Here is a 25,360-nt window from a genome sequence, read left to right as displayed (position 1 = left end):
AAAAGGAGTGGTAAGTGAAAAAAAAAAAAAAATACGGTACACAATTATACAATAATAGGTATTAAAAAACGACAGAAAATACAAAAGCTGGCCATTCCCAGCCTACAGCGTGTAGAAAGGCACATCTGTAGTCGGTGTCCTAATTGCAGCCCCCCCCCCCCCCCCCCCAACCTCCCGAGCATGAAAAGGCAATCTCGAAGGCCATGTTTTCGTGCACTGCAGGCATTGGAAGTGATTGCTTCCCATATGTCTTCAGTGACTGACCGATAAGAAAGTGAGTACACCAGCTGAAAAACAAGTGAATGGAGACACCCACCTCGCCAGCGAAGAAGAGCCGATCAGCCAGTGGCTCGGCCAGAGTGGTGTATGCCTCGCCCGAGCCCCCACAGCGCACATAGCTGTAGACCATGCGTGAATAGGGGCTGTCTCGCCAGTGGGTCACGGTGTAGCCCTTCGGGTCAGGCACTGTCTGCACACGTCGTCACAAAACAGCTGGTTACGACACATTTAGCCAGCGAGTTAATCCGCCTCGTACCCCGATGAAGCCAGGCTTAGCATGAATGCAACTGTCCTTTCACTTTTTTGCATGGGCATAGAGTTTCATATTAACACCACAATGCCCCACTTCATAATGGTAGGCCATGCTAGGAAAGCTGGGGAGACTTCTCTCGCTGCATACATTTGTGAGCAAAAAAATTATGTGTTACACATGAAAGAAAGACCTAGGTAAGAGTAATCTAATTCGCCATAAGTAGCGGGATCAAGATTGTCACGCTCAAATTACCAGGTTCGACAGTCCTCGTAGGGCTCGAGAAAAAAACCCAGACATTTTGAGTCAGATCCTCCTTTCTGTTGAATTTGCCACTTTCAGCACTTTTTATAAGGCAACAAATGCACTGTAGTGAAGCTTTACAATGTTGTTTACTGGTGGCATGTCAGCCAACCAAACCCTGCAGTTTGATAACCAAAGCATGTCAGAGCAAAATTTGGACTTGGTGCTGCCCCATGTAATTCTTCTACATTTTGCTGTTGTCAACTTTCATTTGGTCCTTTGTGCAGCGTTAGCCAAACATGAATCGAGTGGAAAAAAAAAAAAACCGTGTACAGGACAGCACGTCTCCTGTGTACTCCTTATTCCGTTGTTTCGTGAGTGCTGCACAAATCACATGATGATTACACACAAACTTGCTCAGTTCTCAATCCTAATGTAACTTTTACTGGATTCGCAGTTATGAAGTTATCGTTCAGCGCAAGACGCACCCTATTGTAATGCGAATTTGTTAATTCTGTAGTGAGTGACACATGTATAATCAGACTGCACATGTGACATGAACAGTGTGCTTTCTTGAGGGTTCACAAGCACCAACGATTACTCTGAAATGTATAGTGAGACATGTACAGTCAAACGCTTTCATAACAAAGTGTTTGGGACTTACAAAATCCTTTGCTCAGCAAAAGGCTTTAACTCCTTTCTGGTTTGAACTTTATCACCCGAGTGAAAATTTTAGACTTTATGCATATAATGCCGGAAAATGGGCAGAAAGATTTCCAGTGGAGTTTTTGGCAACACAATGAAGGAACAAGCGGAGGCATTCCTTTGATTTCTGAATTAACAACCATGACAATGTAAAAGTATATGGCCATAAATTGTTCCAAGGCCGCTTTTGTGCCACCCAAGGCAGGTGGCACAAATGATGGTGTCGTGACCATGGGAGAGCCTGAAAACAAAGACTACATTTCCGACATCGCACCGAGCACAAGTGAAAGTGGGCACAATGAGGAAAGCAACGACGGTCCTTTGCCCACATCCTCCGAAGTGATTAGTGCGCTCGCACTAGACTGTTGCTTCTGTGCGAATATGGAAGGTTGCGGCATCAGCCGCCCTGACTTTTTAGACAATGCAGAGAAGTAAGTGCGTCGCAGGCAGCGAAATTGCTCAAGCAGAAGAAATACAGGACTATTTCATGCAAAACTAAGCTAGTTTCATCAACAAAGTGGTTTTACAAATGTTATGTATATTATGATGTTCAATTCTTTAGCAGGCTTATATCGAATTATGCCCTATATCGAAGTGATAGGAGTTTCTTTTGCAAGTTCGATATGGCCGGATTCGACTGTACTGGAATATCACCTAATTAAATCTGATCGTCTGCGTTAGAATAATTAGATTTTTCTAATACAGTCAAACCCACTTATAACAATATTCAAGTGCCACGACAATTCCACTATTATAGCCGATAATTGTTATAACCGGGTTGCATGAAAAAATCAAAATAGGGGGATGGCAGAGCTGATGCGAGAAAACTATAGCAGGGAGGCCAGCTGCCCTCCCCACCACCTTCCTCCATCCGGGGGCTGACTGTGTTCCCTCGTTTAACTGCTTCCTGGCCGCTCTGATCGCGTGTAACAAGCCACAGCTGTTGGCGCTAAAGAATGGCACTGCTGTAACAACTGCAAAGAGGGGTCACGGGTGGCAAGCGCTATGCGAGCTCCGCTGAGGCATCCTGTTGGTGGCCCCGAAAGGGGCCTTTTTAAAAAATGCGAGAAGGTTGCTGGGGCAGCCTGTCAGCTTGAGAAATCCAGGAGAAATGCTTAGGCGAGATAGCCACAAGCACCTTGCCACATACTTCGCAATGGCTAGCCCGAAAAATTCGTAGTGCAGCAGAAGGTTCCTCACGAAAATGAAACACCGGAGGGACTGAACCATCTGCCGGGTCCTCCTGTGAGGACATTGGTGAGGCAGCCTGGCCTACCGTGCGATTGCTGCCATCGTCACCTAATCCTAATCCATAAGAAAGGGGACGCCAAAGACTTGAAAAGTTATAGACCGATCAGCTTACTGTCAGTTGCCTACAAACTATTTACTAAGGTAATCGCAAATAGAATCAGGAACACCTTAGACTTCTGTCAAGCAAAGGACCAGGCAGGATTCCGTAAAGGCTACTCAACAATAGACCATATTCACACAATCAATCAGGTGATAGAGAAAAGTGCGGAATATTACCAACCCTTATATATAGCTTTCATTGATTACGAGAAAGCGTTTGATTCTGTCGAAACCTCAGCAGTCATGGAGGCATTACGGAAAGATATCTATAGCGGCTGCACAGCCACCGTAGTCCTCCATAAAGAAAGCAACGAAATCCCAATAAAGAAAGGTGTCAGACAGGGAGATACGATCTCTCCAATGCTATTCACAGCGTGTTTACAGGAGGTATTCAGAGACCTGGATTGGGAAGAACTGGGGATAAAAGTTAATGGAGAATACCTTAGTAACTTGCGATTCGCTGATGATATTGCCTTGCTTAGTAACTCAGGGGACCAATTGCAATGCATGCTCACTGACCTGGAGAGGCAAAGCAGAAGGGTGGGTCTAAAAATTAATCTGCAGAAAACTAAAGTAATGTTTAACAATCTCGGAAGAGAACAGCAGTTTACGATAGGTAGCGAGGCACTGGAAGTGGTAAGGGAATACATCAACTTAGGACAGGTAGTCACCGCGGATCCGGATCATGAGACTGAAATAATCAGAAGAATAAGAATGGGCCGGGGTGAGTTTGGCAGGCATTCTCAAATCATGAACAGCAGGTTGCCATTATCCCTCAAGAGAAAAGTGTATAACAGCTGTGTCTTACCGGTACTCAACTATGGGGCAGAAACGTGGAGGCTTATGAAAAGGGTTCTACTTAAATTGAGGACGACGCAACGAGCTACGGAAAGAAGAATGATGGGTGTAATGTTCAGGGATAAGAAAACAGCAGATTGGGTGAGGGAAAAACGCGAGTTAATGACATCTTAGTTGAAATCAAGAAAAAGAAATGGGGGCATGGGCAGGACATGTAATGAGGAGGGAAGATAACCGATGGTCATTATGGGTTACGGACTGGATTCCAAGAGAAGGGAAGTGTAGCATGGGGCGGCAGAAAGTTAGGTGGGTGGATGAGATTAAGAAGTTTGCAGGGACAACATGGCCACAATTATTACATGATCGGGGTAGTTGGAGAAGTATGGGAGAGGCCTGTGCCCTGCAGTGGGCGTAACCAGGCTGCTGCTGATGATGATGGAGATAAATAGCCACTGGATGGCACATAGATTATGTTGGAACTTAACCGTGCTTTAGCAGCCGTCAATCGGTGCGGTATGTGTGTTCTTGGGATCGATCACTGATGGGCCACCCGTACAAACTTATTAGTGGCAAGCATTCTGCGACGGCTTGCGGCTCGTTACCATAATGATCATCGGTGCATTTTCTTCACGGCCATGCTGCCTAGGTCGTTAAGACTAGTCGGCGCTGCTTCCTGAGTTGTCGGCAACTTAAGTTACGGTATGGTACCAAATCGACACAGATCTATTGGCAGTAGCTAGGAGAGAATCAGAAAGTGAGCACACCGCCTCACAAATGAAATCGAGTGCACGCAATGGCAACAATTAAGTTGCTCACGGCCGCTGTCTTTGTTACACAACGTACGGTGGCTTCTCATTCCCGACGCCATTCGTAGATGCACATCAGTGTCTTTTTGCTTTGAGCAACCTGTCACAACCTTAGTTTTGGATTTACACGGCACCGGCAACAGTGCCATCTGAGTAGTGCAATGATTGCCCGGCTACATACATTTCTGCAGATGACCGATGGAGGAGAGAGAGAGAGAAAGGGGGGGGAAGGGCTAGTGCCACACGAAATTTGCTGTGACCCTCCCAATTTCAGAGTCTTTGACAGGTGGCAAATCACACCAAAGCTGACAATGAACAGGCGCCTGCTCTTTATTGTCGACCCTGACTGCAGTCGGCCCACAGAGCACCAATCATGGTAACGCACGGAGCGGTGATGAGTCACGCGATACGCTGTTCACGCTTTTGTCTTTTGCGTAGAATCACCTTATGGTAACCCACCAACCCTAAAGATGGGAAAGCCCTTCTGTATTTTGGAGAAAAACTGGAAAGCAAAACTTTCTATGCAATTATTATAATACAGTCGACTCCCGATAATTCGAAGCCGCTTAATTGGAATTTTCGTTTAATTAGAAGTGAAGTGCTGGTTCCGTCGGTTTTGCATGTAATCTTATAGAAGAAATCGCTCGATAATTCGAAGTCCTCATCCAGTAATATTGTTTAATTGGAAGTTAATTTTCAGTCGGGATCCTCGAGGTGACCGTCATTCTTTGGTAGAATGTGCAATTTTTCAAGTGTTGCAACAGTTCGTGCTCCGCGTTGGTGTCATTGCTACCCAGCCGCCCGCGACGCCATCCTTCTTGGAGCGGCGCGATTATTCATTGCTACGGCTGCCGTGGCCTCCGCGATCAACTCCGGTGGGAGGCGAAGCGGCTCCTGCCGGAGGCCACGCGCGGCTGCCGCGCGTGGCAGGAGCTGATCGTGGAGGCCATGCGGGTGCCATAGGTGCACACAGCGCTGCATACTGGCAGTGGCGAGATTGTGCGAGATTAGTCTTGCAGCGTGCGCAGCGTATGTCGAGGCGTGTGTTGGTCGAGCGCCTTTGTGCGGGAAGCTCGTAGGCTAGGTTGTTCCACGAGTGATTCGGAATTGACTGTACCTAGTCGCGCAGTTCATAGCCATGGCAAACCGTGGCTCTTATCGCACGCTCGACCTGGCAACGAAAGTCGAGGTTTTGAAGGAAGTTGAGAAGGGAGGTGCCGCCAAACAAGACATAGCGCGGAAGTACGGGATCAAGCCGAACAAGCTCTCTAACTACATCAAGAACAAGCGCACAATAATGGATGCATTTGAGAACGACAAGTTCAAGACTTCTCGGACGCGAATGCGCACCGGCGCTTACCCAGAGTTGGAGAAGGCTCTGCTGGTTTGGATTAGGGAGGCCAGCAGCAACAAACTTCCTCTCAGCAGAGACATTGTTGCGATGAAAGCCCGAACGCTTGCAGCAATGTTGGGGATCGATGACTTCGTTTCGTCAGATGGATGGCTGACGCGCTTTAAAGATCGCCATGACCTGGTTTTCAAGAGCGTGTGTGGTGAAAAGGCGTTCGTTAACCAGGAAACATGCGCCACGTGAAAGGACGGAAAGCTGCGTGAATATCTCGCCGAATACAGACCGGAAGACATCTTCAATGCAGATGAGACTGCACTCTTCTATCGGCTTCTACCAGAGAAGACCCTGACATTCAAGGACGACTGTGCTGGGGGCAAACGCAGCAAGGAGAGAGTGTCGGTGCTGATCGCGGCAAACATGACTGGCACGGAATGATGTTGGTTACTTGTGATCAGGAAAGCCGCGAAGCCGAGATGTTTTAAAGGCGTGAAGACGCTGCCTGTGGACTATGAGGCGAACAAAAAAGCGTGGATGACGGCCGAAATCTTCAAGAGCTGGATAAGCAAATTGGACCGCAAGTTTGCTGCTTCGAACCGCAAGGTGTTGTTCTTTGTCAATCACTGCCGTGCTCACGCGAATGTGCCAGCCTTGAGTGCAATACGCCTCGAATTTTTGCCTGCAAACACAACGGCTGTTTTGCAGCCAATGGACCAAGGCATCATCAAGAATGTTAAAGTCCTGTACAGGTGGCACCTCCTCGAGCGCATGATTTTGTGTATGGATAGCTCCACAAAGTACGAGGTGAGCCTGCTTAGTGCCATCCACATGTTGGCGCGAGCATGGGATCGTGTGAAGCAAGAAACAATCGCAAACTGCTTCAGGGCTTGCCGTTTTGTGGCAGCTTCTTCGGAGGATGCCTCTGAAATTTCAGCAGAGGAAGCGTCAAAAAGCGAGCTTGACGGCACTGATTTTGGTGATGCTCTCGGGGACGTCAATTTTGAAGATTACGTCGCCGTAGACAAGGCGGTCGAAATGTGCGGTGCGCTGACGGATAGCGAAATTGTAGAGATTATTCGGCCCCAGGAAGCGACCCAGGAAAGCGACGATGACGTTGAAGGCGAGCCGCAACCTAAGGCTGCCGATGTAGCTGCAGGCCTTGCTCTTGCGGAGCGCTTCTTTGCAGCTGAAGGTAACGCGGAAGAAGCGTTCCGCCACATCTACAGCCTGCAGAACTTGCTTTCAGCAGCGCGATTCGGCAAGAAGAAGCAAAGCAAGATGACCGACTATTTTTCTTAGAGAAAATACTCGATTTCGCCACAAATAAAGTGCTGTTTTTTGTGTTTGGTGCTTAATTGGAAGTTCGTTTAATTCGAAGTTTTTTGCGGTCCCCGTGAACTTCGTATTAACGGGAGTCGACTGTATTGCCGTAAAAAACAGGTCCACTACGGTGCAATCTCAATATAGTAAACATCAGGGGACTGTGGCAATATCTTCGTTATTCTGAAAAGTCGTAGTGAAATGCATCGTAGTGAAAGTCGTAGTGAAAAATGCATCGATTTATCAGTTGCCACTGTACAAGTTATCCACGAAAACCTTACTGTTTGCTTTCCACCCCGACTGTTGCTATGTTCTACACTTCCCGCCACCACCCACCACCAAAGCACATACAGTAAAGGTGGTGTACTCAAGGAGAAACTCAGTCAGCTGAAAAAACAACCAGCAAAGAGGAAGCTCCATGTCGCCTCCAAAGCGCAATGTTTCTTTTTGTTTGTTTGTTATTCACATTCCTTGCTATGGACACTGCAACTGTCTCACTCCAGGAGGACACCTGAACTGTTCCAAAGTGCAAGCGCTGGTACGACCATAGAAAGAAGTGCGAAAGAAAGAAGAGCCATGCGCAGAAAGAAACGTGAAAGAAGAGGTGTGCCTCCTTTGCTAGGCGACACTTGTCTGGGCAGAGCATACGCTCGCAAAACCTGATGTGTGGTCCCCTCTGCAATAGAAAAACGAAACATGCACGTTTTTCTCCTCGAGCACAGTCTGAGGTTCACTTTCTGCACATTGTCGTCTGCTAGCCTGCTGTTCTGGGTGCAGTGAAGGATTCGAGGAAATCTAAGAATCCCCAGATTTCGGAACGTTCATTCGAAGTATTGAGGCATTGTTAGCATGACACAGAAAATGAACGACAGTTATTTGGGAAAGTTCGGTATTCTGATGTTCGTAGTACTGAAATATATTTACATTGAAACTGTAACCAGTTAGCAGGGTATTTAAGAAAAGTTCGTTCATATGGTGTTTGCAGTAACAAGGCTTCACTGTACTAAATTGAGAGACTCGCTGGTATTAAGTACAGCATAACATCACTAACTCTTTAGCTTCAGAGGGAAAAAAGCACTTGGTTCTATTCAACAGACATCTACCGATAAAAATATACAGTCAAACCTTGATATATCGAACACTTCCTATAGCACCTGGAAAATTGCATGGATCTTTAATTTTTTATTTTGAACGGGGCCAGACGTAAAATGGATATCTCGAACTCTGCTATCTTGGATGACTAGCGCTCTGTTGACAGGCTTTCCCGCAACACCCTCAAAGATGGCGGCGGCATGATGGGCGTTCCTGACTGCTACGCACTACAGCTGCACACATTGATCGCTCCGAGGGCACCATTTGAATGTAGCGGCGTACGCACATGGCAGCTTGGCTAGTTCAACAACGTCAATGACACATTGCATTTGTTGCACTGACTCCTCCTCGGTGCTGCGCTCTGCACCTGCCGCACCTCGCGAGGACTGGTTTGCATCCACAAAGACACACTCACTGCGCTCATGAATAGACGCCTTGGCAGACGCCACTTAATACTTTGTCATTGACAGTGTTTCAAAATGCTTCGATTGACGGACGTGGAGATCGCAGCAGAAGTAGTGGCCAAACGAAGACGCTCCCGAGGTTGATCCCGCAAGCGCTGATGTTGCCCCACTCCCGATTTTAAACTGGGGCTATAGCTGCTTTGGCCCTTCTATGCCGCTACTGCAGCACAATAGAGGGCAGCGGCCCATCGCTTGTGGATCGTTTAGACTAAGTTTAGACTAAGCACGGGGCTCCCAATAAGAAGCAGGCTACACTGCTACAGTACTTTCACCCAAATAAACACTTTGTGTGAAGCTTCAAGTGAGTATTTTCTGCGCCACGATTGGGGTTCGTTGATCGGAGCGCGCATTCGGTTGCGCCACGAGTGATTGACCTAGGCTGCGCAGACTTCGCGTGGCTGACGAAGTTGGCACGACCTAGGCCAATTGAGTGTGGCCCAACCGAAGGCGCGCTCCGAACAACGATCCCCGACTGTGCCTTTGGTTCATTGATTGATTTGCGAAAGTTTCTGATACGTGATTTTATATATAAAATTCTGGCTATATTGAACTATTTTGCGATTACTGCGCTGTTCGACATATCGTTCGACTGTACGTTCCAGACCTTCATATATTGGATATCAGCAGTAATCAGAGCTGGCCCAGTACGCCGAAGTTCCCTTTAGTAAGAGCAGACTGTTTACGGCATATCTTGTATGTACCTAAGTTACTGACAGCTTGCTACACTCTTGTCATGCAATGCTAGGATACTTCTGAACATGTGAAGAGCCAATATTTTCTCGCCAAAATTTGCGAGCATTAACATTGTGATAAATTTTCTGATAGTCAATTCGATATACAGCTTTTTTTTCCTCCTTGGTCCAATTTGATGTTCGGTATTTGCACACTCCTACATAAATGTTTGTGAGATATTCTTTCCACGTCAGATATTTCTTGCAAAGCATCACGACTGCTACACGCATCACTGGACAAGAAGACGTTAACAAGAATTCGAGAGATATTTAGTGAGGCCGGCGCTAATTTTTATTCTGCGCACATTGTCTCATGGAATGCACGACTGTAGCTTACTGCTTGTGGGAGGTTCGTGCCACGGTGGTGTTGCTCATGAAAGTGTTCGGCCGTTCTGGCTACTGGGCATCTTCCCATTATGCATTTTTGTTTTTGCAGCAACTGTGAAGTACGGACCGTCCTGTGCAGTCTCTGTTAGAGTGTTAATTCCGGCTGCCTATGCAAACCCAACTCAATGAAGGCTACAAAGGGTTATGGGAGTGCCGCTTAATACGTCTGCTGCAAGCAACATATCGGCTGCCAGGAATGCCTAAATTTTTTTTTCTTCATTGTGGCGGCCTTTGCTGTAGAGGCGTTCACAATACACGTGAAAGATAGGAAATCGGCCAGTACATACGAAAACATTTGTTATAAAGGTCATCTTGTAGAGGGGTTCATCGCAGAGGCATTTGACTGTATAACAATGCGAATGGACTCCGCCCATGAAATTAGATTTGACAACCATGCCTGCCGTTATTGTTGCGATTTGAATGTTGTTTTGCTTTTCTTTTGCTTTCGGCACAGAAAAAATAAGAACAGATCTTGCCTGGTCACGGAAAATGTTCCGCAGCACATCCATGCACATGGCCACCACCTCGTCATCCTTCTTGTTTGCAATCAGGTCAATGGCATCGCCGCTCACGTAGGTCATCAGGACATACGATGGGTTCTTCACGTGGGCATTTGGGATAAAAAATCGGAGGTACACAATGATTTTTCACAAAAGCACAGATGAGTGTTCGCTTAAAGGGCTCCCCTAGCATTGCCATAAACATTAAAAATCAAGCAGGGCTGAACCTTGTCACAACAAACTGGGTTCCAGATACATACGCTACAACAAAACAAAACAAAACAACACTCGGCTTCATCCGTGGACAAAGGTAAACTATTTTGCTAGAAAAAGAAAAAGATGGCAGACAGCATGCTCAACTGTGGTACTTTTCATTGTTTTATGTTCACTAGTGCATGAATGACGTTGCAAGACATGAGAAAACTAATTTATTATGCTCAAATTTATGAAATACGATTACTTAATTTGAGAACAGAACAACTGTTTGATTCATTATTCGAAGGTTTCAATATTTTCACATGCCTACATTACTGCACATTTCCAGCGCTTTCAAATGCCTCAGCAACGATTAGGGAAGCTGGTTAGCAGCAGAGTTCCAATGCGTATTATATTTTTGCCTTGTCTCCTCTAGAAGCCGCCGCAGACGTTCAAACTTGCAAAGCCGCACGAGAAATGCCGCGAGGCTCACACTGATGCATGCAATTCACAACAGAAAAGGAAAAAGTACCAGACTTGTGCATCACTTACGCAAGCTGCTGTAAATAAGAGATTTGTACATGCAAGTCAGAAGGTGTCGACGTAACAGAGGGTGAGGCATAATGTTGCTTGTTTCCTAGCTATAGTAATTGTGTGCATTTTAAAACACTAGAGCAATGCATACGGTAGTTTTTTAAGTGCTGCGATTGGCTACATCTGCGCAGCATTGAAAAGGCTTGAACTGAAATGAGCAGAAACTGCAAAATAAACAAATGACGAGATTGTGATTTTACATAATGCGTTATAAACCCACCTTACAGTGCTGTACGTTGGGCATGTTGGTAGTACTCCAACTTGGATAACATTTTTGGCGCCAGAGGACCAGGACAGAAGGGATACGTTGACAACACAATGTGCCGACTTCAACAATTTATTCCAAAAAGAACACACCTTTATACACCATGCATGGTAATGCCTCGCCTGACCACTACGTCAAACTGAGCTTTTTAACTAGGCCATTTCTTTATCTAGCAGGTCGATAGACGGGGTGCTTCCTCTGAGCACTCCGATTCACAGCCTGTGCCTCAATAATTTTGCCCACATCCTTATCTCTGTGCCTGGACAGAACCACACAACTGGCAAACAAAGGAGCATAGTCGCATTCGTGATGGTGACCAGGCAGGTGACCATCATGGTAATTCTTCACATTTGATCTACGCTCTCTTAAGCGGTCATTGAAACACCGTCCTGTCTGTCCTATGTACTTCTTACCACAGGACAGTGGCAACTCGTACACCACTGCCTCCTCCCAAGCCACAAAAAGATTTCGATGTTTTTTGAAACACCCAAGTGCTGATTTTCGGCATGGGTCTGTCAACCGACGCACACTGTTGAGTTTTTCTGGAGCTGAAAAAGCAACTCTTGCGCTCGCACAACTAGCAATTTCAAGACAGTGTGCCATTCTGTGTACGTAGGGCACAACCGCTACCTTTCGTTTATTTTCTGTCGTCTGTTCATTTGCGGTCTCCAGAGTGCTATTTTCTATGCATCTTTTCCGCAAACCCCCTGCTACAGAAACCTGCAAGCCCTTCGGGAACCCTGCTGCGAACAACTGTTCCGACCGATTCTTCAGGCTCGTGCAAATCCTGTGATGGCACAACTTTTTAATATCTATGCCTAATAAATCTGTGTCTAGGAAATGCACCACCGTTTTGTTGTCGTCTGTCTCCCTTCTGTCCTCATGCGCTGGTGCTAAGAAATGTTATCCACCTTGCAGCAATAAGTTAATTTGGAACAGTTGAGTAAACAAATTAGAGAAGGGAAATAATGAAGCTGGAAGCCCTAAGCACGACACAAACACTCAATAAGAAGAGAGAGTGGATACTAGATGAAAGCAAAGTAGCTGCTCCATTTTTCTGCAGCTACTTAAAGCTATGCTATCTCAAAAGCTTTACAGTTTGTTCACTGCTTCCTCTTATGACACAAAAGCCATCTCTCAATGCAACCAAATCGCTATTTTTGCTCCCAGATGTGGGAAATAAATAAGCTGGGTAGGGGCCCTTAGTATTCCAAGTTCAATACAGTAGTACAGTAATACAGATACAATACAGTAGCTCATACGTCTTGAAGGAAAAAAAAAAAATAAAGAATGCAACAACAAACATACTAACCAGGAAAACGAACAATCTGAAGTCACTAAAAAATTTGCAGCCTCAACTGCAGTTGACATCTACGTAATGCGAAGCGTTGTGCAAATCGCTGCAGCATGACGCATGCATTGTCGTTTTTGCGGCTTTGGCAAGCCTACGTTTGCACTCCTCGAATTCGGCCTTGCGGGAAGTTTTGGCGTGCCTACTCAGCGCAAATAAATTGCTGCGACATGAAAGCGTGCATAGAGCTATAAGGGGGGGGGGGGGGGGTGTCTGATTGACCCAAGATACACAATGCCGTTTTCCTATTTTAATTTTTGTGTTCTCAATCGTGAATGTTGGCGCCGGGAAATCATGCGTAACGGGATTGTATCAACGGGGTTCTATTGCATATGGAATTCATAACAGTTTTTGTGAAGGGGGAAAAAAAAAGTGAGATAATTTTTAATGGCTTCAAATTGCACAGATTAGGAATTTTCAACTGCACCAACATGATGTTGGACCACGCCTTGGAACACACCCACACACACACACACACACTCCTTCGTACCTGTTACACGGAGAGAGAAAGAGAGAGAGAGTGAGTGAGAAGAAAAGAAAGAACTGGCATACAAGGAAGGCTTAGCAAATTTATGTCTGCTGCAGGATAAATGTCTCCCACTCCAGTGATCCAGGCAAGCAAGCAAACTACCACCAAATTTCACAAGAGAGCTGCTGACCAAGTTGGACTGGTTTGACTTATGAATTGAACAAACCTTGAAGGCATAAATCTAAACAAGACACACATTGCCGAGCCAAAAGTGAAGTTCAAGGGCACATTGTAAATTAATGGGCTTTCGAGGCCTGGAGAGTTGACACATTAGCATGTGTTTCGGAAACCACGATGAACCCTGAACACAATGCGTCACAATAAAAGATGCCCCGACCTTCTTGGGCTGCGTCCGGGGGCTGAGGTCAAAGAAGACGCTGAAGAGACCGCGCTGCTCGGGCGACGATGGCACGTGGCCGAAGAAGTCTGCGGACGTCACTTGAGCGGACCAGAAGGGCCGAGAGAACTTGAGGGCCACCTGCAAAGGGAGAGCAGGAAGCATGTGGCAGCAAAGTGAGGCACTAGCATCCTAGGCTCCTAACATCGAAAACGACTGTCCCACGAAAGCTCGCACACATCACTCGGGTCATTCTGCAGACCTTCGGAGGCACCACGTGCGGACTCCACTGCAAGTTCATTGCCGCTACTCAACAGCTAAGTGGACAACAGCTAAGTACAGCTAAGTGGACAACATGGTTGAGGCACGCAAGTGCTGGCTTTTGCATCGAGGGAGAGAGGGAGAGTAAGACAGCTGCTGGCTTGTGCTCTCCTCCACTCACTGGGGAAACGCATTTGCCGGAAATAGGTCCCAGCCCGAATTCCTTTGGGTGAACGGGGATGGGGCACATGTAAACCTGTCAACATTACCATGATGTGCTAAGACATGCTACTGTCACATCCATGTAAACATGGTTAGTGCATCTCTTGCTAAGAGTAATCTATTGAGAACACGGCAACAATCTGAAAAGCCAGGCAAAAGCGCTTTCTTGAGCGTAATATTATTTGGTAATAATAATAATAATAATAATAATAATAATAATAATAATAATAATAATAATAATAATAATAATAAAGAAGAAGGAAGAAGCAAGCAAGCAAGCAAGCAAACACACAGAACAAGATGGCGTTATTTTGTATATTCTGGAGCTAAAGAATTTTATGTTCAAACTGTTTATTCTGACCAGACGAGCACGTTCTGTGCAACTCATGACTATGTGAAAAGCCCTCGGAGCAGAAGTGGCTTGTCTCACCTTTTCGATGACGCCTGCGCCTAAATCCTTGAGTGCGGCCATTTTGCCCTTGGGCAGAGGCGGCAAGAACTGGATCTCCTGCTGCTGCAGGATGGCCAATGGCACCGTCACCAGAGCAAAGTCGGCCGAGAACTTTCCCTCCTCTTCCTCTGCCTCCTCCTTGCCGTTGTGGGCGGCGGATCGCTCCGTAAAGACCCGCACGCCCCCTTCCTCAGAACCGTACTCAATCGTTGTCACCTGCATTCAGATAGACGGGGGTGTTCTCCCACTCCTGATGGCGCAACAAGCAGTTTACAGCTTAATGTGCCCCTCACTGGGCTCTGTGATGACTGAAGATTTCTACTGGCATTCATAGGACACTTTCAGTTTTACTACAGCTAAGCAGGTTTTACTACAACTATTGCACGCGAGCATTTTGCCTACGTCTCCTCCTGAAAAATTTGAAGCGCCGTCTAGGCAGCGTTTTACTCTAGAGAATTCTCCAAATTGGTTCATTATTAGATGGCAGACATTGAAATGTTGTGTCACCATGCTGCCAGGAGGCAAGCTTCACTGCCAACATAGACAATACTCCCCTCTCCCCCTTTGCTTTCAGAAGTGCCTGCAAATGCCCTTCCTTCCCTGCCTCCTCTGATACTGCAGGCTAGAAACTGTGCAAATTTACATCACGAGCCCCGCCTCACTTTTTTCTTCCCCGTCTTCAGTTCTTTTTTTTCTTTTTGGTTACGGTGGCTATTTCGCTCCTTCTGCATTGAATGAGTTACCGAAGTCACACGCCACAACTGATGACATTGCAGGCAATGCACCTTGAAAGAAGAGGCATTTATGTGCATAATCTTTATTCTCCAGCAGGAAGTGTAGCTCCCTCGAGAGATAGGGTGCATAGGTTTTATACAGTGGAATCTTGTTCATATGTCCTGGAGAAAAAAAAAAAAGAAGAAAACTTGTGAGAGAAATGTACTAACAGGGAAAACATACGTTTCGAAGTGACTAGTATATCTGGTAGACTCAACTGTAGTTCCCAATCTGGTGGAACTCGAGGGGCTGAGATGCATGTTGTTCTTGTGGCTTGCATGAAATTATGTTCGCATTCCTCAATTTTGCCCTGGATGAGCAGTTTCTTGAGCAGATGCATATGTCGTGGTGCCAGCGCCCAATCAGGGTGTGTGTAGTTGAGCAACCGCAGCAAGATTCTTCTTTGCAGTCACGGAAGAGAACACGTGTGTCGAAATACGAGGATGTGGTCACAGTTCTCTTCAGGCGGTTTTGAGAAGTAAGAGTTCGGAGCAGTGGCCCTATGCTCAAACAAAAAGCTAGGTCCCTTGGTGCTCTTTTAGGCCACAATGAGTTGAACTCATTTAACGGGTGGATCCAGCACTTCAAAGACATGCAATGGCATCAGCTGCAAAGTAGCGTGCGGTGAAAGCGGAGATGTGAACGACGAGTTCATCGAAGTCTGGCTTCGCGTAAATTTGGAAGTCATGCTGTCGACAAACACGGACAGAGACATATACCATGCTGACAAAGCTGGCATATTTTATAATCTTCTGCCGAACCACACTCTTACGCTGAGAGGCGAACTCAGTTCTGGCCGCAAGGCTTCAAAGGAGTGCATAATGACGTTTTGCGTTATTATGGACGGCACCGACAATTGTTGCCTGTTTGCTTTCGCAAATCGGCAAGGCCACGTTGCTTTAACCCTTTGAAGATTTTTGCTGTACATGTACGACGGAGGTTTTCTGTCCCGCAAGGTCTTTGCCGTACGGGTACAGTTTCAACCCTCCGTTTGAAATTTCGCGCCATAATGATGATGCGTGCTTACTGGGAGGTGCTGCCACCTCTTAGGACTTACAAGAAGCATTTGAAATTTGGGCTACCTTCTTGGGGAGATAAACAGAACTGATTTCTAGCAACAGCACGTCGCGCAGACTGCGGCAACACCCCTTTTGCGGTTTCGCCGTGTGATCGCAACGGAGGTGTGCGAAACATCATTTTTCTCTTTGTAGGCATTCTCTTGCAGGGTGGTGGAAGTTGATTTCTATCTTGATTGGTGCTGCTCTTAGCTTGTTTATCACCACCGCTCACGAGGTATTCTCACTGTCTGCGGCAACATGCTTAAGCAAGAAGGTGCCTCAGACCTCTGCCCAAGGCAGCCGCATGCAGAGATGATGTCATGCGTGTGCCAACACAACTTGTCGCTCCAAGAGGAGAACAGACACGCATTTTAGGTGTGCAGATTGCGATAAGGCGCTGTGCGTAGACCCATGTTTCAAGGAGTACCACACTCCGAAATACTATTGAACATTTTGCAGTTCTGAGTGGTGCCGACACCAAAATGCTGTTCTTAATTTTTTTTTACTATTTATTCCCGACTTTATACATTATGTACATTCAAGATGCTCAATAAAGTAATTTGACCACCTGGGAAAGTTTTTTTTCAAAATAATTCGACCCTCAAAGGGTTAAAAAGCGAGAGTGCCTGCCAGTGACATACAGAGCAAACAAAAAAGCGTGGATGACGGAAGAAATGTTTACGAGCTGGCTTTGCAAGTTCGAGAAAGATATGGTGGCATATAAGCGAAGGGTCGTGCTTATTCTCGACAACTGCACAGCGCATAACATCCAGCCAAAGTAGACTGCAGTCAACGTAATGCTTTTGCCAGCCAACACCACTGGGAAAAGCCAGCCCCTCGACCAGGGTGTCATTGCAACTGTAAAGGCGCTGTACAAAAAGCATATCTGTGAAAGAGTTTTGCTGAACATGCAGCAGCAGCAGGCCTTAAATGATTGCTATTATTCGTGGCAGCATTGTTGCTTCACCTTGCAGTTCAGCCATGGCAGTCTGCTTGAGACGACGAGAATATTGCTGCAGCTCTACTTCGACATGCTTTGAGTGACACATTGAGCGTCCGCCGATTGGTGCATGCGATGGCTATTGAGCTTTCTCGTGTTTTTTCGACAGTGCACGCTTGATAGTTAACATTTCTGTAGCAGCAAGCTGCAAGCAGTTGAGTGCTTTAGCGGAAGTTTATGATTAGGTAGCCTATTTCTAAAAAGATTGCAGACCATATAGTGTGGCATCTTGAGTCCGCGAGTTGTGTTGCGAGAAGACGGCAGCAGTGGTTTGAATCGCTTCAGCTCTCAGTCATTCTTTAGTACCGGTGCAACAACGGCACTTTCAGTCGCGATCAAGCCTGATACGGGTAAAATTTCTTTGGTCACGATCGAGAATGGTAGCTGTTGCATGGTCAAACAGTATGGATCGAACTGGTTGAGCTCACTCAGCATTACAGTGCAGACGGTAGCCTACAATCGCAATTTACTGGATCTGCATCACGCACTATCATGGTCGAAAGTGCCCAGCACCCGATCCAGGTTAGATTCGACAGTGCTCTAAAGTGCCCAAGTGACAGGGTCATAAATTCATCATGGCTTTAGACACCTCGGGGTCGTCACAGTCGTGTTGCGTGATGTGATGATAAAATAATTTCTCTTCGTACTTACGACACGGCTTTTCGCGCGAGTTTCTTCATGCTTCTTTTAGTATTTGACAAGTCTTTTGCCTCTTTCATGGTTTGTAACACGCAGTGACATTGCATCACATCACGCCACTCGCTGCACCTCAGCGAAGCTGCCGCTCCTGCCGACGCTCAGCGGTGGCATCCAGTGGAGGCTACGAGCCTCAGTGACCCCTTTTAATAATGGACCCCAGCCACATGCGAGAATGCCCTCAATTGACTGCGTGATGCGGATAATAATTTCGCATGTGCACAACCGCAACTTACTTGACTGCAAACAACAGCAGTGGTGCACGCTTGTCCTCTCTCTTTTTTGCACTACCTGTCCAGATATGTGTAGAACTTCAAGGGTGCCCGCTGGCCCTTCGTGTTTTCGAGGCTGTTCTGGCACTGAACGGCAGGCTTATGCGGAGAAATGCACAGGAGACAATCTCGCAGCGGGTACTCCCATGCGCAACACGCCTACGTAACCGCGTTTCCTATAGACTTTTTTGATTGGCTCCTGCGAGTGGAGCTGCTCAGCGGCGTCGGTAGCGCCACTAGACCAGGTTGGGAAGTCTAAACGATGCTTACATCGAAACATAATGCTCGCTCTGCGCCGCCTGCAGCAGAGAACGTGAACAACGGCACATTTCGGTTATTGCCTATTAAACGCATGTAATACACTTCCAACAGCAATATGTGCCACATGCTGTGAAACAGATGGGCGAAGGTGCTCATCGCAATAGTCAGCGGCAATAGCTGTGAATGCGACATGAAACAACCCAGAAAGAGATTTGCTGGTACCAGAAGAGGAAACCGAGTGTTTGCTGGAGTTTTCACACGAGACAGGCAGGTGAGTACTGTGGGGAAGCTGATGCGGTGGGCGACTGCCGTTCTCGATCGTGCACGTCTGGTGGCCTTTCTCGTTTAAATGGGATCTAGTACCCGAAAAATGCATCATATGATTGTAGTTTGGCAATGCACTGAACGATGGTGCCCAATGATTGCTTTTCAGGAACCCACAAACCAGTAAAAAGGTAGCATCACTGTATGGGGTCATTTTTTTTTTGTTCTCGATTGCGAACGTTGCCGCCAGGAAATCGTACGTCACAGGATCGTCTCAGTGAGGTTCAACCGTATGCGTTTTTTTCGCTTACAAAATTTCAGCTGCGAGTTGCCACACCATCCTTTGTGCACCGTTTTCGATCATCTACAAATGTGCCGACTCGCCCATCTTTCAGTTCTCCTGTTGCGGAACAAAGTAAGCAGCTGGGAGCATGCAGACCTTGTGCCCGTAACGGATGTCGAGGCCTTCGGCCAGGGCCTGCAGGAGACGGCCGAAGCCGTCCGGGACGAGTGCGTGCTGACCGCTGAACTGGGGGAAGCGCTCGTTCTGGTCCCACTGCAGGGCCGACACCTCGCGCAGTGGCGCCCCGCACGCATACTCCAGGTTGCCAATGTGGAACTGGAGCACGTTGTTCTCTTCCTGCACACCAGACACATACCGAGAGGAACTTAAGAGAGGCGATTTAGTACGGCTGCAGACAAAGTGGGCTCTTAGTTTACTTGCAGCCGCCATTTCGAACAATTGAACAGTCAGCAACCATCGACTGACAATTTCATTCGCAGGGTCACAAGACACATCACACTGATACATAGTGAAAGAACAAAGCAGATTAAGAAAAATGGCAGAAAACGCAATTTGAGGGCAAAATGGCAAGAAGCTATTTCCCGTGTATTGCAACATACTTTGTCAAAATTAAATAAATTAAGTTCTGGAGGTTTGCGTGTCAAAACCCCGATTTGATTATGAGGAGAAGAGCATAGGCGGGGACTCCAGGTTAATGTTGACCATCGGGGGTTCTTTGACACGGACCCAATGCATAGCACATCGAGTGTTTTTGCATTCCGCCCTCACCGGAATGTGGCCGCTGCGGCCGGAATGGGACTCACGAGCTTGAGCTCAGCAGCGCAAAACTGGTCGGCAAGGAAATGGGCAATGCATGTGAAATAGCAGGGAGCATCAACACATTTCGCAAGGGCATAAAAGCCACCTACATCAAATGTTGTAGTAAGGGGGTTACTGTGCCATAAACACGTGGACAACGGAAGTAGAAGTGGACAGGACATGCGCTCTAGTGCAACGTTTCTTTTGCATTGGGCTCTGTTTTTTCTGCGCATGTCCTGTCCATTTCTATTTTTGTTGTCTGCGTGTTTATAGTGCAGTAACCCCCTTATTACAACATGAAATTCCACCAACTAGCCCAACTTGCTGCTCTACTACATCCCATGCTCTTTTTAAGGGGGGAAGTGGGTATTCTGACCCCTTTACCAAATTTAATGAAACTACACAGCCTTGTTCAGTTTTTTATGCCAATTCCAAATATCCGATTGTTTTTAATATATGCCAACTAGTTCTAAAGTTAACTAAAATTATCATTGTTCCTGGGAACAATGGAGCAAAAGCTACTCATCAAAATCTTGCTTTAGGCACATAGCTGGATACTAGGAACCTTAAGCTTCACAATGGTAGAAATGGTTTTTTGGTACAACAATTGTTGCGCTTATGGCACTTTGGCAGTAGTGGCAGCATCTGATGCATGTCCCCTGAAACACATTTTTGAAATATTACAGGTACGGTGGCTTCTGTCTTGTCTACAAACTTTACCCGTGGAATCGTCGGGCGCTCGTCGCAAGACTGTGGTGCCCGTACCCCATCTTTGGCCTACCCCGGTTTCAAGCATTCCCCTTTCTTCCCGGTTTCTTCTGCCACTCGCAGCCTGATTGCCGATACTGCGAGCCCATACACAAGCTACACTACACAAACTAACTTAGGATCAATTCAAACACTCCAAAACCGCGCACTGTGCGCGATAGGTAACTTAGAACGTACTGATACCACTGAACCATACTATAACAAATATAAAATATTAACAGCATCAAAACTTCACACTTACAAATTATTCCTCGAAATTTCACGGCAATTGTGGGAAGACAAACATTGCTTCCAAAGCAAATACCATGGCAGAATGACAAACTATAACCTCAGAAAAACTCTGATAGGAAAACCACGTTGCAGAACAAAATACGGAGATCAAAAACTAGCAGTTCAACTTCCTAACCTTCTAAACGACAACTCCTTGGTATTGAACCTGCTAAATTCTGGAATTTCAAAGCAGAGCTTTAAGAAAACGGCAAAAGAATTGTTACTATCCGAAGACTAATAGAAATGTTTGACTCCAGGTATAAAACATTTTCGTACGTTTTTTTTCTTGTTGTTGTGCTTCAAGTCCTTAGAAAACTGTGTACACTTTACCCTTCTTTCTTTCTTCTTACAGGAATTGTGTACTCAAGTGTTGGAAAATGTGTACTACTTTAATTTCATGTGTGACTTCCTTAAAGCCTGCCACTGCCATTTTGCTGCCAATGTACGGGTGGCACGGCCTAGTCAGGCTAATGTTTGCTTTAGCTGTGTCCCCTAAGACAATCTGTGTACTGTCTTAAATAAATCAATAAAGAAAGAAAGAACAATTATACAGCACATCAAAACTTTCTGTTCAAAATGGGTTCTAAGTGGCTGTTTAATGTACGGACAATAAGAAAGTATTACAACTGAGATACAAAAATCTGGTCCTACCATTGTGTGCATTATTGATGTAGCTCAATACTGCAACAAGAATTACAATTCTAGGTGCCCATTACTGCGAAATCGCTCCCAGAAGGATGCAAATATTCAAAAATTCATGTTTTGAGAAAACGCAAAAAACGGACAAGCGCATTTTTATTCAAACATAACAAAACGTATTTATATTCACATACCTAAATGGTCAGTAGCCACCAGGAATGCAATCTGTCTGCCTACAGCTACCCAAATGGCGTTTTTTGAAGGCTTGTTGCAGATTTTCCACAGATGCAGGCTTGCGGGCTGATGCTGCTGCTCGCCGGTTATCGTTCTCGGCCTCGGGTTCAAATGAATCTCCTGGAGTATGGCAGATGAAGCCATGTCGTTCCCCGAATTAAATTTCATTACTGCCTCAGCCACAGCAGCTTCAACAGCAAAAAGCGAGGCATGCTGTTCCTTAGGTGCCAATGCCCAAATCATCGAATGCAACCATTCATTATTGTTTTCCATCATGTTGTGCTGGCACCTTTGAAGCAATTTTTCTTCTGTGAAGCGCTCATACACTGGTAGAAGGGCTTGACAAACATGGACAGGCAAATTATATCGATGCTTTGGGATGGGCTCACTTTTTGCTTGCGCAGCATTCTGACGGCACCAAGGGTCTGAACCAGATGGGCAGACTGTGGTTTGAAACCTTGTCGTTGGACATGATGTGGCGGCATGTTGCCATCACAGCCTTCTGCGTAGCCTTCACATCCCCTTTGTTGGATATTAATGCCCATCCATAGTAGGCACTGAGTTTCGTGATCAGGTCACCCGCCAATTTTCCTTTGCCACTAAGTGTTTCAGAAGCAGAGCACTTGTGTTTGGCAAGGAGAGTGCGCAAAGCAGTCCCCATCATTTTTTGGACGTGATTCACACAATCTTCCTTCTCGACTGGCACAAAGCCCTACACTTTGGCTTGTTGTAAGCAAGAAATGCACGACTATCACCATCTGAGAGGACTGTAGTGTACCTCAGTTTGTGCAGCTGAAGTGACCTCTGGAACAGTATAAATACCGCTTCAACTTCCATGTCCCCTGCTTTCTTTTTCTGTATTTCTGTAGTTCGGGTCACCAGGTTTTGGACTGCGCACACACCCAGCACAGAAGTTGCTCAGGACAACGTAGTTGAGCACAAGTCCGGAGAACAGTTCGACGACCGTGCCAACTGCGGTGTGTCACGAATGGCCGCGCACCATCCACGAGCCATCGTAGGATACAGCTATATTCCCAGAGTTCGCAAGTTTCAAGTCGTTTACAATGACTTCACTGATAGTGCACACGCGCCCTTCAGCTGTTAGGCAGTAGACGCCGACGCTGGCACCAGCTTCTGCTTGAGATAGCCTTGCCATGTTTTGTTATAAAGGCCACGGTGCGAGATATTTATTGCAGCAAAAACGCTGTTCATCGCTGTTTCTTGATTTCCAGTGCTAACCATCACACGAGTGGTGAGAATGTTCACTACCAAGGGGTTGACTGTTTTGCTGTCTTTCACGCGCGGCAAGCTCCACTCGGAAACAACATCGCCGCAGTTTTCACAAATGGCGAGAAGCTGGAAGGCAAGGCTGTATTCTCGCTCCTGTGAGTCAAAAGACACGGAGCTGCCACAGAGACTGCACTTTAGACGCGAGACCAAAGCACTTATCGCTTTTGCACTGATAACATAAATGCTTGACTCCATCTCCGCCAGCCCGTCCGCACCGTCGTTGACACTTGTGCACGTCCAATTTCCGCTTTGTTGCTGAAGTTCCCACCAGTTGTTGGAGGTTTTCCCCTGCTTGCTTCTTCTGTTAGAGCAATTCCACTGGGTGCACCATCATTATGTCGTGCCGAACACTGCTCCTGCAATCATTATCGGCTGGTAACGTCGTTAGGCCTGGCTCACTGTTGCCAGGCCCGTTGCAACCTGCGTTGCAGCCGTCGGTTTAAATCGAAAGCGGGTGGTCGTCGAGTTTTTCAGCAGAGTCAGAGCACTTTTCAAAGTTGTAGCGCGCTTGCTTTCTTTTCTTGCCAAACTTGTTTAGAGTGGCAAACTTCCGACATTACTACACACTACGCTAGCAGCTCTCAAAATGGCGTCGCGGTTCGCTTTTCAAGCATGTCCACGCGCTGCAGCAGACGATGCCAGCCACCTAAGCTAATCGCAGGACTTTATTTAGTCACATGCACTGAATGGGTGACTGGAGTCGCACACTGAGACTTCTTTTTCGGTGCGGTATTTCTAAATAGCAAGAAGGGGGACGAGTGAAAATGTGGCAGGAAATTGAAGAAGAGAAGTAGTTATTCCCAACGCGACTAAGATGGCCGCGACAGCATACATCGTTTAGAAGCGGCGTGGCATGAAAAAAGCCCCCCTTTTATGCTTCTTTCTGTAAAAATATAGCTCGTGGCTGTTACACAAATTGATACTGCGGCTAAAATATTGATCCATGATGCGGGAAACTTGGTTCAGAACATGCGGCAGTGTTTGTATATTACAAAAATACCACTTTCAAGAAATCCATCTTTTAAAAAAAATTTTTTGGTCTCTAAGACCCATGTCCCCCCTTAAATTGGAGCTGTATCCACCGAGTCCATTGTTCAATCATCGACCACTCTGTCATATGTAGTGCTTTCTACAAGACAGTGCAATGTGGAAGACTGCATTTCATGTACACTCTGTAACTTGCTTCTGTGCATTTAGTGCAATTAGTATAACTTCCCCACTTTGCGGTATGTTTGCATGTAACCCCTTTCACACCACAACTTGGGCCACTGCGTATGCACCACTCGGTCTGTGCCCAAATAGACAACATACCGGACTTATCAGACAACACATCAGAGTTATGTGTAACTGGGTATGTGTCACACTCTTAAAAAAAAAATAATAATAATAATTTCAAATTTCTCCAGTGTAGGGCAGAATCGAACCCACATCACACAGGTTCCTCAAGCGCAGCAGACCGATATTATCTGTAGTGCGCTGCCCCACAAATAGCAGGTTGAGGCAGGCAAAACTCATTTTGTTCCACATTGCTCGGCAATAAACACCAATGTGCCAGTGCATTTCGTGGACACTGCGACGTGATGTATTTGCTTTGTTTCCTTAGCGCCACTAAACACTAGCTCATTGTTGCATGCTTCAAAGCACGAAATGTAACGTCTGTGCTGATGGATGTGCCTGGCATATCCCCGAATGTGTACTGTTGTCGATCTGCCTGAGTGGGCATTCAATGCAACACTCCTTAGTTCCTTTGCAAAGATTTGCCATGCCATGCGTGAGTTATTGAGAACTTTCTGTGGCACATAAATAGCAACTGCATGAGAATAACTTCAGTTCTGATTCACACTAGCTGACTGTGCTAGCCACTAGCGTGCTCAGTAAAAGGTTTATTTCTCTTAATTCTTCCTGGTAGCATGCCTGCTTTTTCATGAGTGCTACAGTGCGAGAATATGAATTGACACTAGAGAGTTTTAGAATTGGGGGCCCAAGCGGCTTGGGGACCCAAGAAAATTGCGCGCCACAAGTGCGCATGCGCAGAACCCAAGCCAGTCTTGGGTTCTTGCGTTCGCGTTAACCCAAGACCCAAGAATCGAAAACTAGCGTGGGCCCCCAAGCCGTCTTGGGCCGCCCTCGCGGGTGACAGTGATGACGTACAGCAGATGGTCGCAGAGCAAACTTTATTTACTTCAACTGATCTTCGCCATTTCACGCAAGTGAACTCAGTTTTTTCGCAGCGCGACACAAGAAAACACCAACT

At 46.4% G+C, this 25,360-nt stretch overlaps 1 protein-coding gene across 4 annotated transcripts in view; it reads right to left on the bottom strand.

Annotated features, from left to right (window-relative positions):
* LOC142579955 (lysine-specific histone demethylase 1B-like) overlaps window positions 1-25,360 on the bottom strand; it is a 101,494-nt gene that overhangs the window by 11,722 nt on the left and 64,412 nt on the right. For all 4 annotated transcript variants that reach the window (XM_075690642.1, XM_075690638.1, XM_075690641.1 and 1 more), the window contains exons 13-17: window positions 19,243-19,443; window positions 14,458-14,694; window positions 13,545-13,685; window positions 10,250-10,372; window positions 317-469 (exon numbers count right to left, since the gene is read on the bottom strand). In XM_075690642.1, coding sequence (XP_075546757.1) covers window positions 317-469; window positions 10,250-10,372; window positions 13,545-13,685; window positions 14,458-14,694; window positions 19,243-19,443 — 855 coding nt within the window. The remainder of the gene's footprint in view (window positions 1-316; window positions 470-10,249; window positions 10,373-13,544; window positions 13,686-14,457; window positions 14,695-19,242; window positions 19,444-25,360) is intronic.

Source organism: Dermacentor variabilis, chromosome 4 (assembly GCF_050947875.1).
Source record: "Dermacentor variabilis isolate Ectoservices chromosome 4, ASM5094787v1, whole genome shotgun sequence".
Taxonomy (NCBI): Eukaryota; Metazoa; Arthropoda; class Arachnida; order Ixodida; family Ixodidae; genus Dermacentor; species Dermacentor variabilis.
The sequence above is the reverse complement of the archived record's forward strand: the minus strand, read 5'-3'. Positions and strand labels throughout refer to the sequence as shown.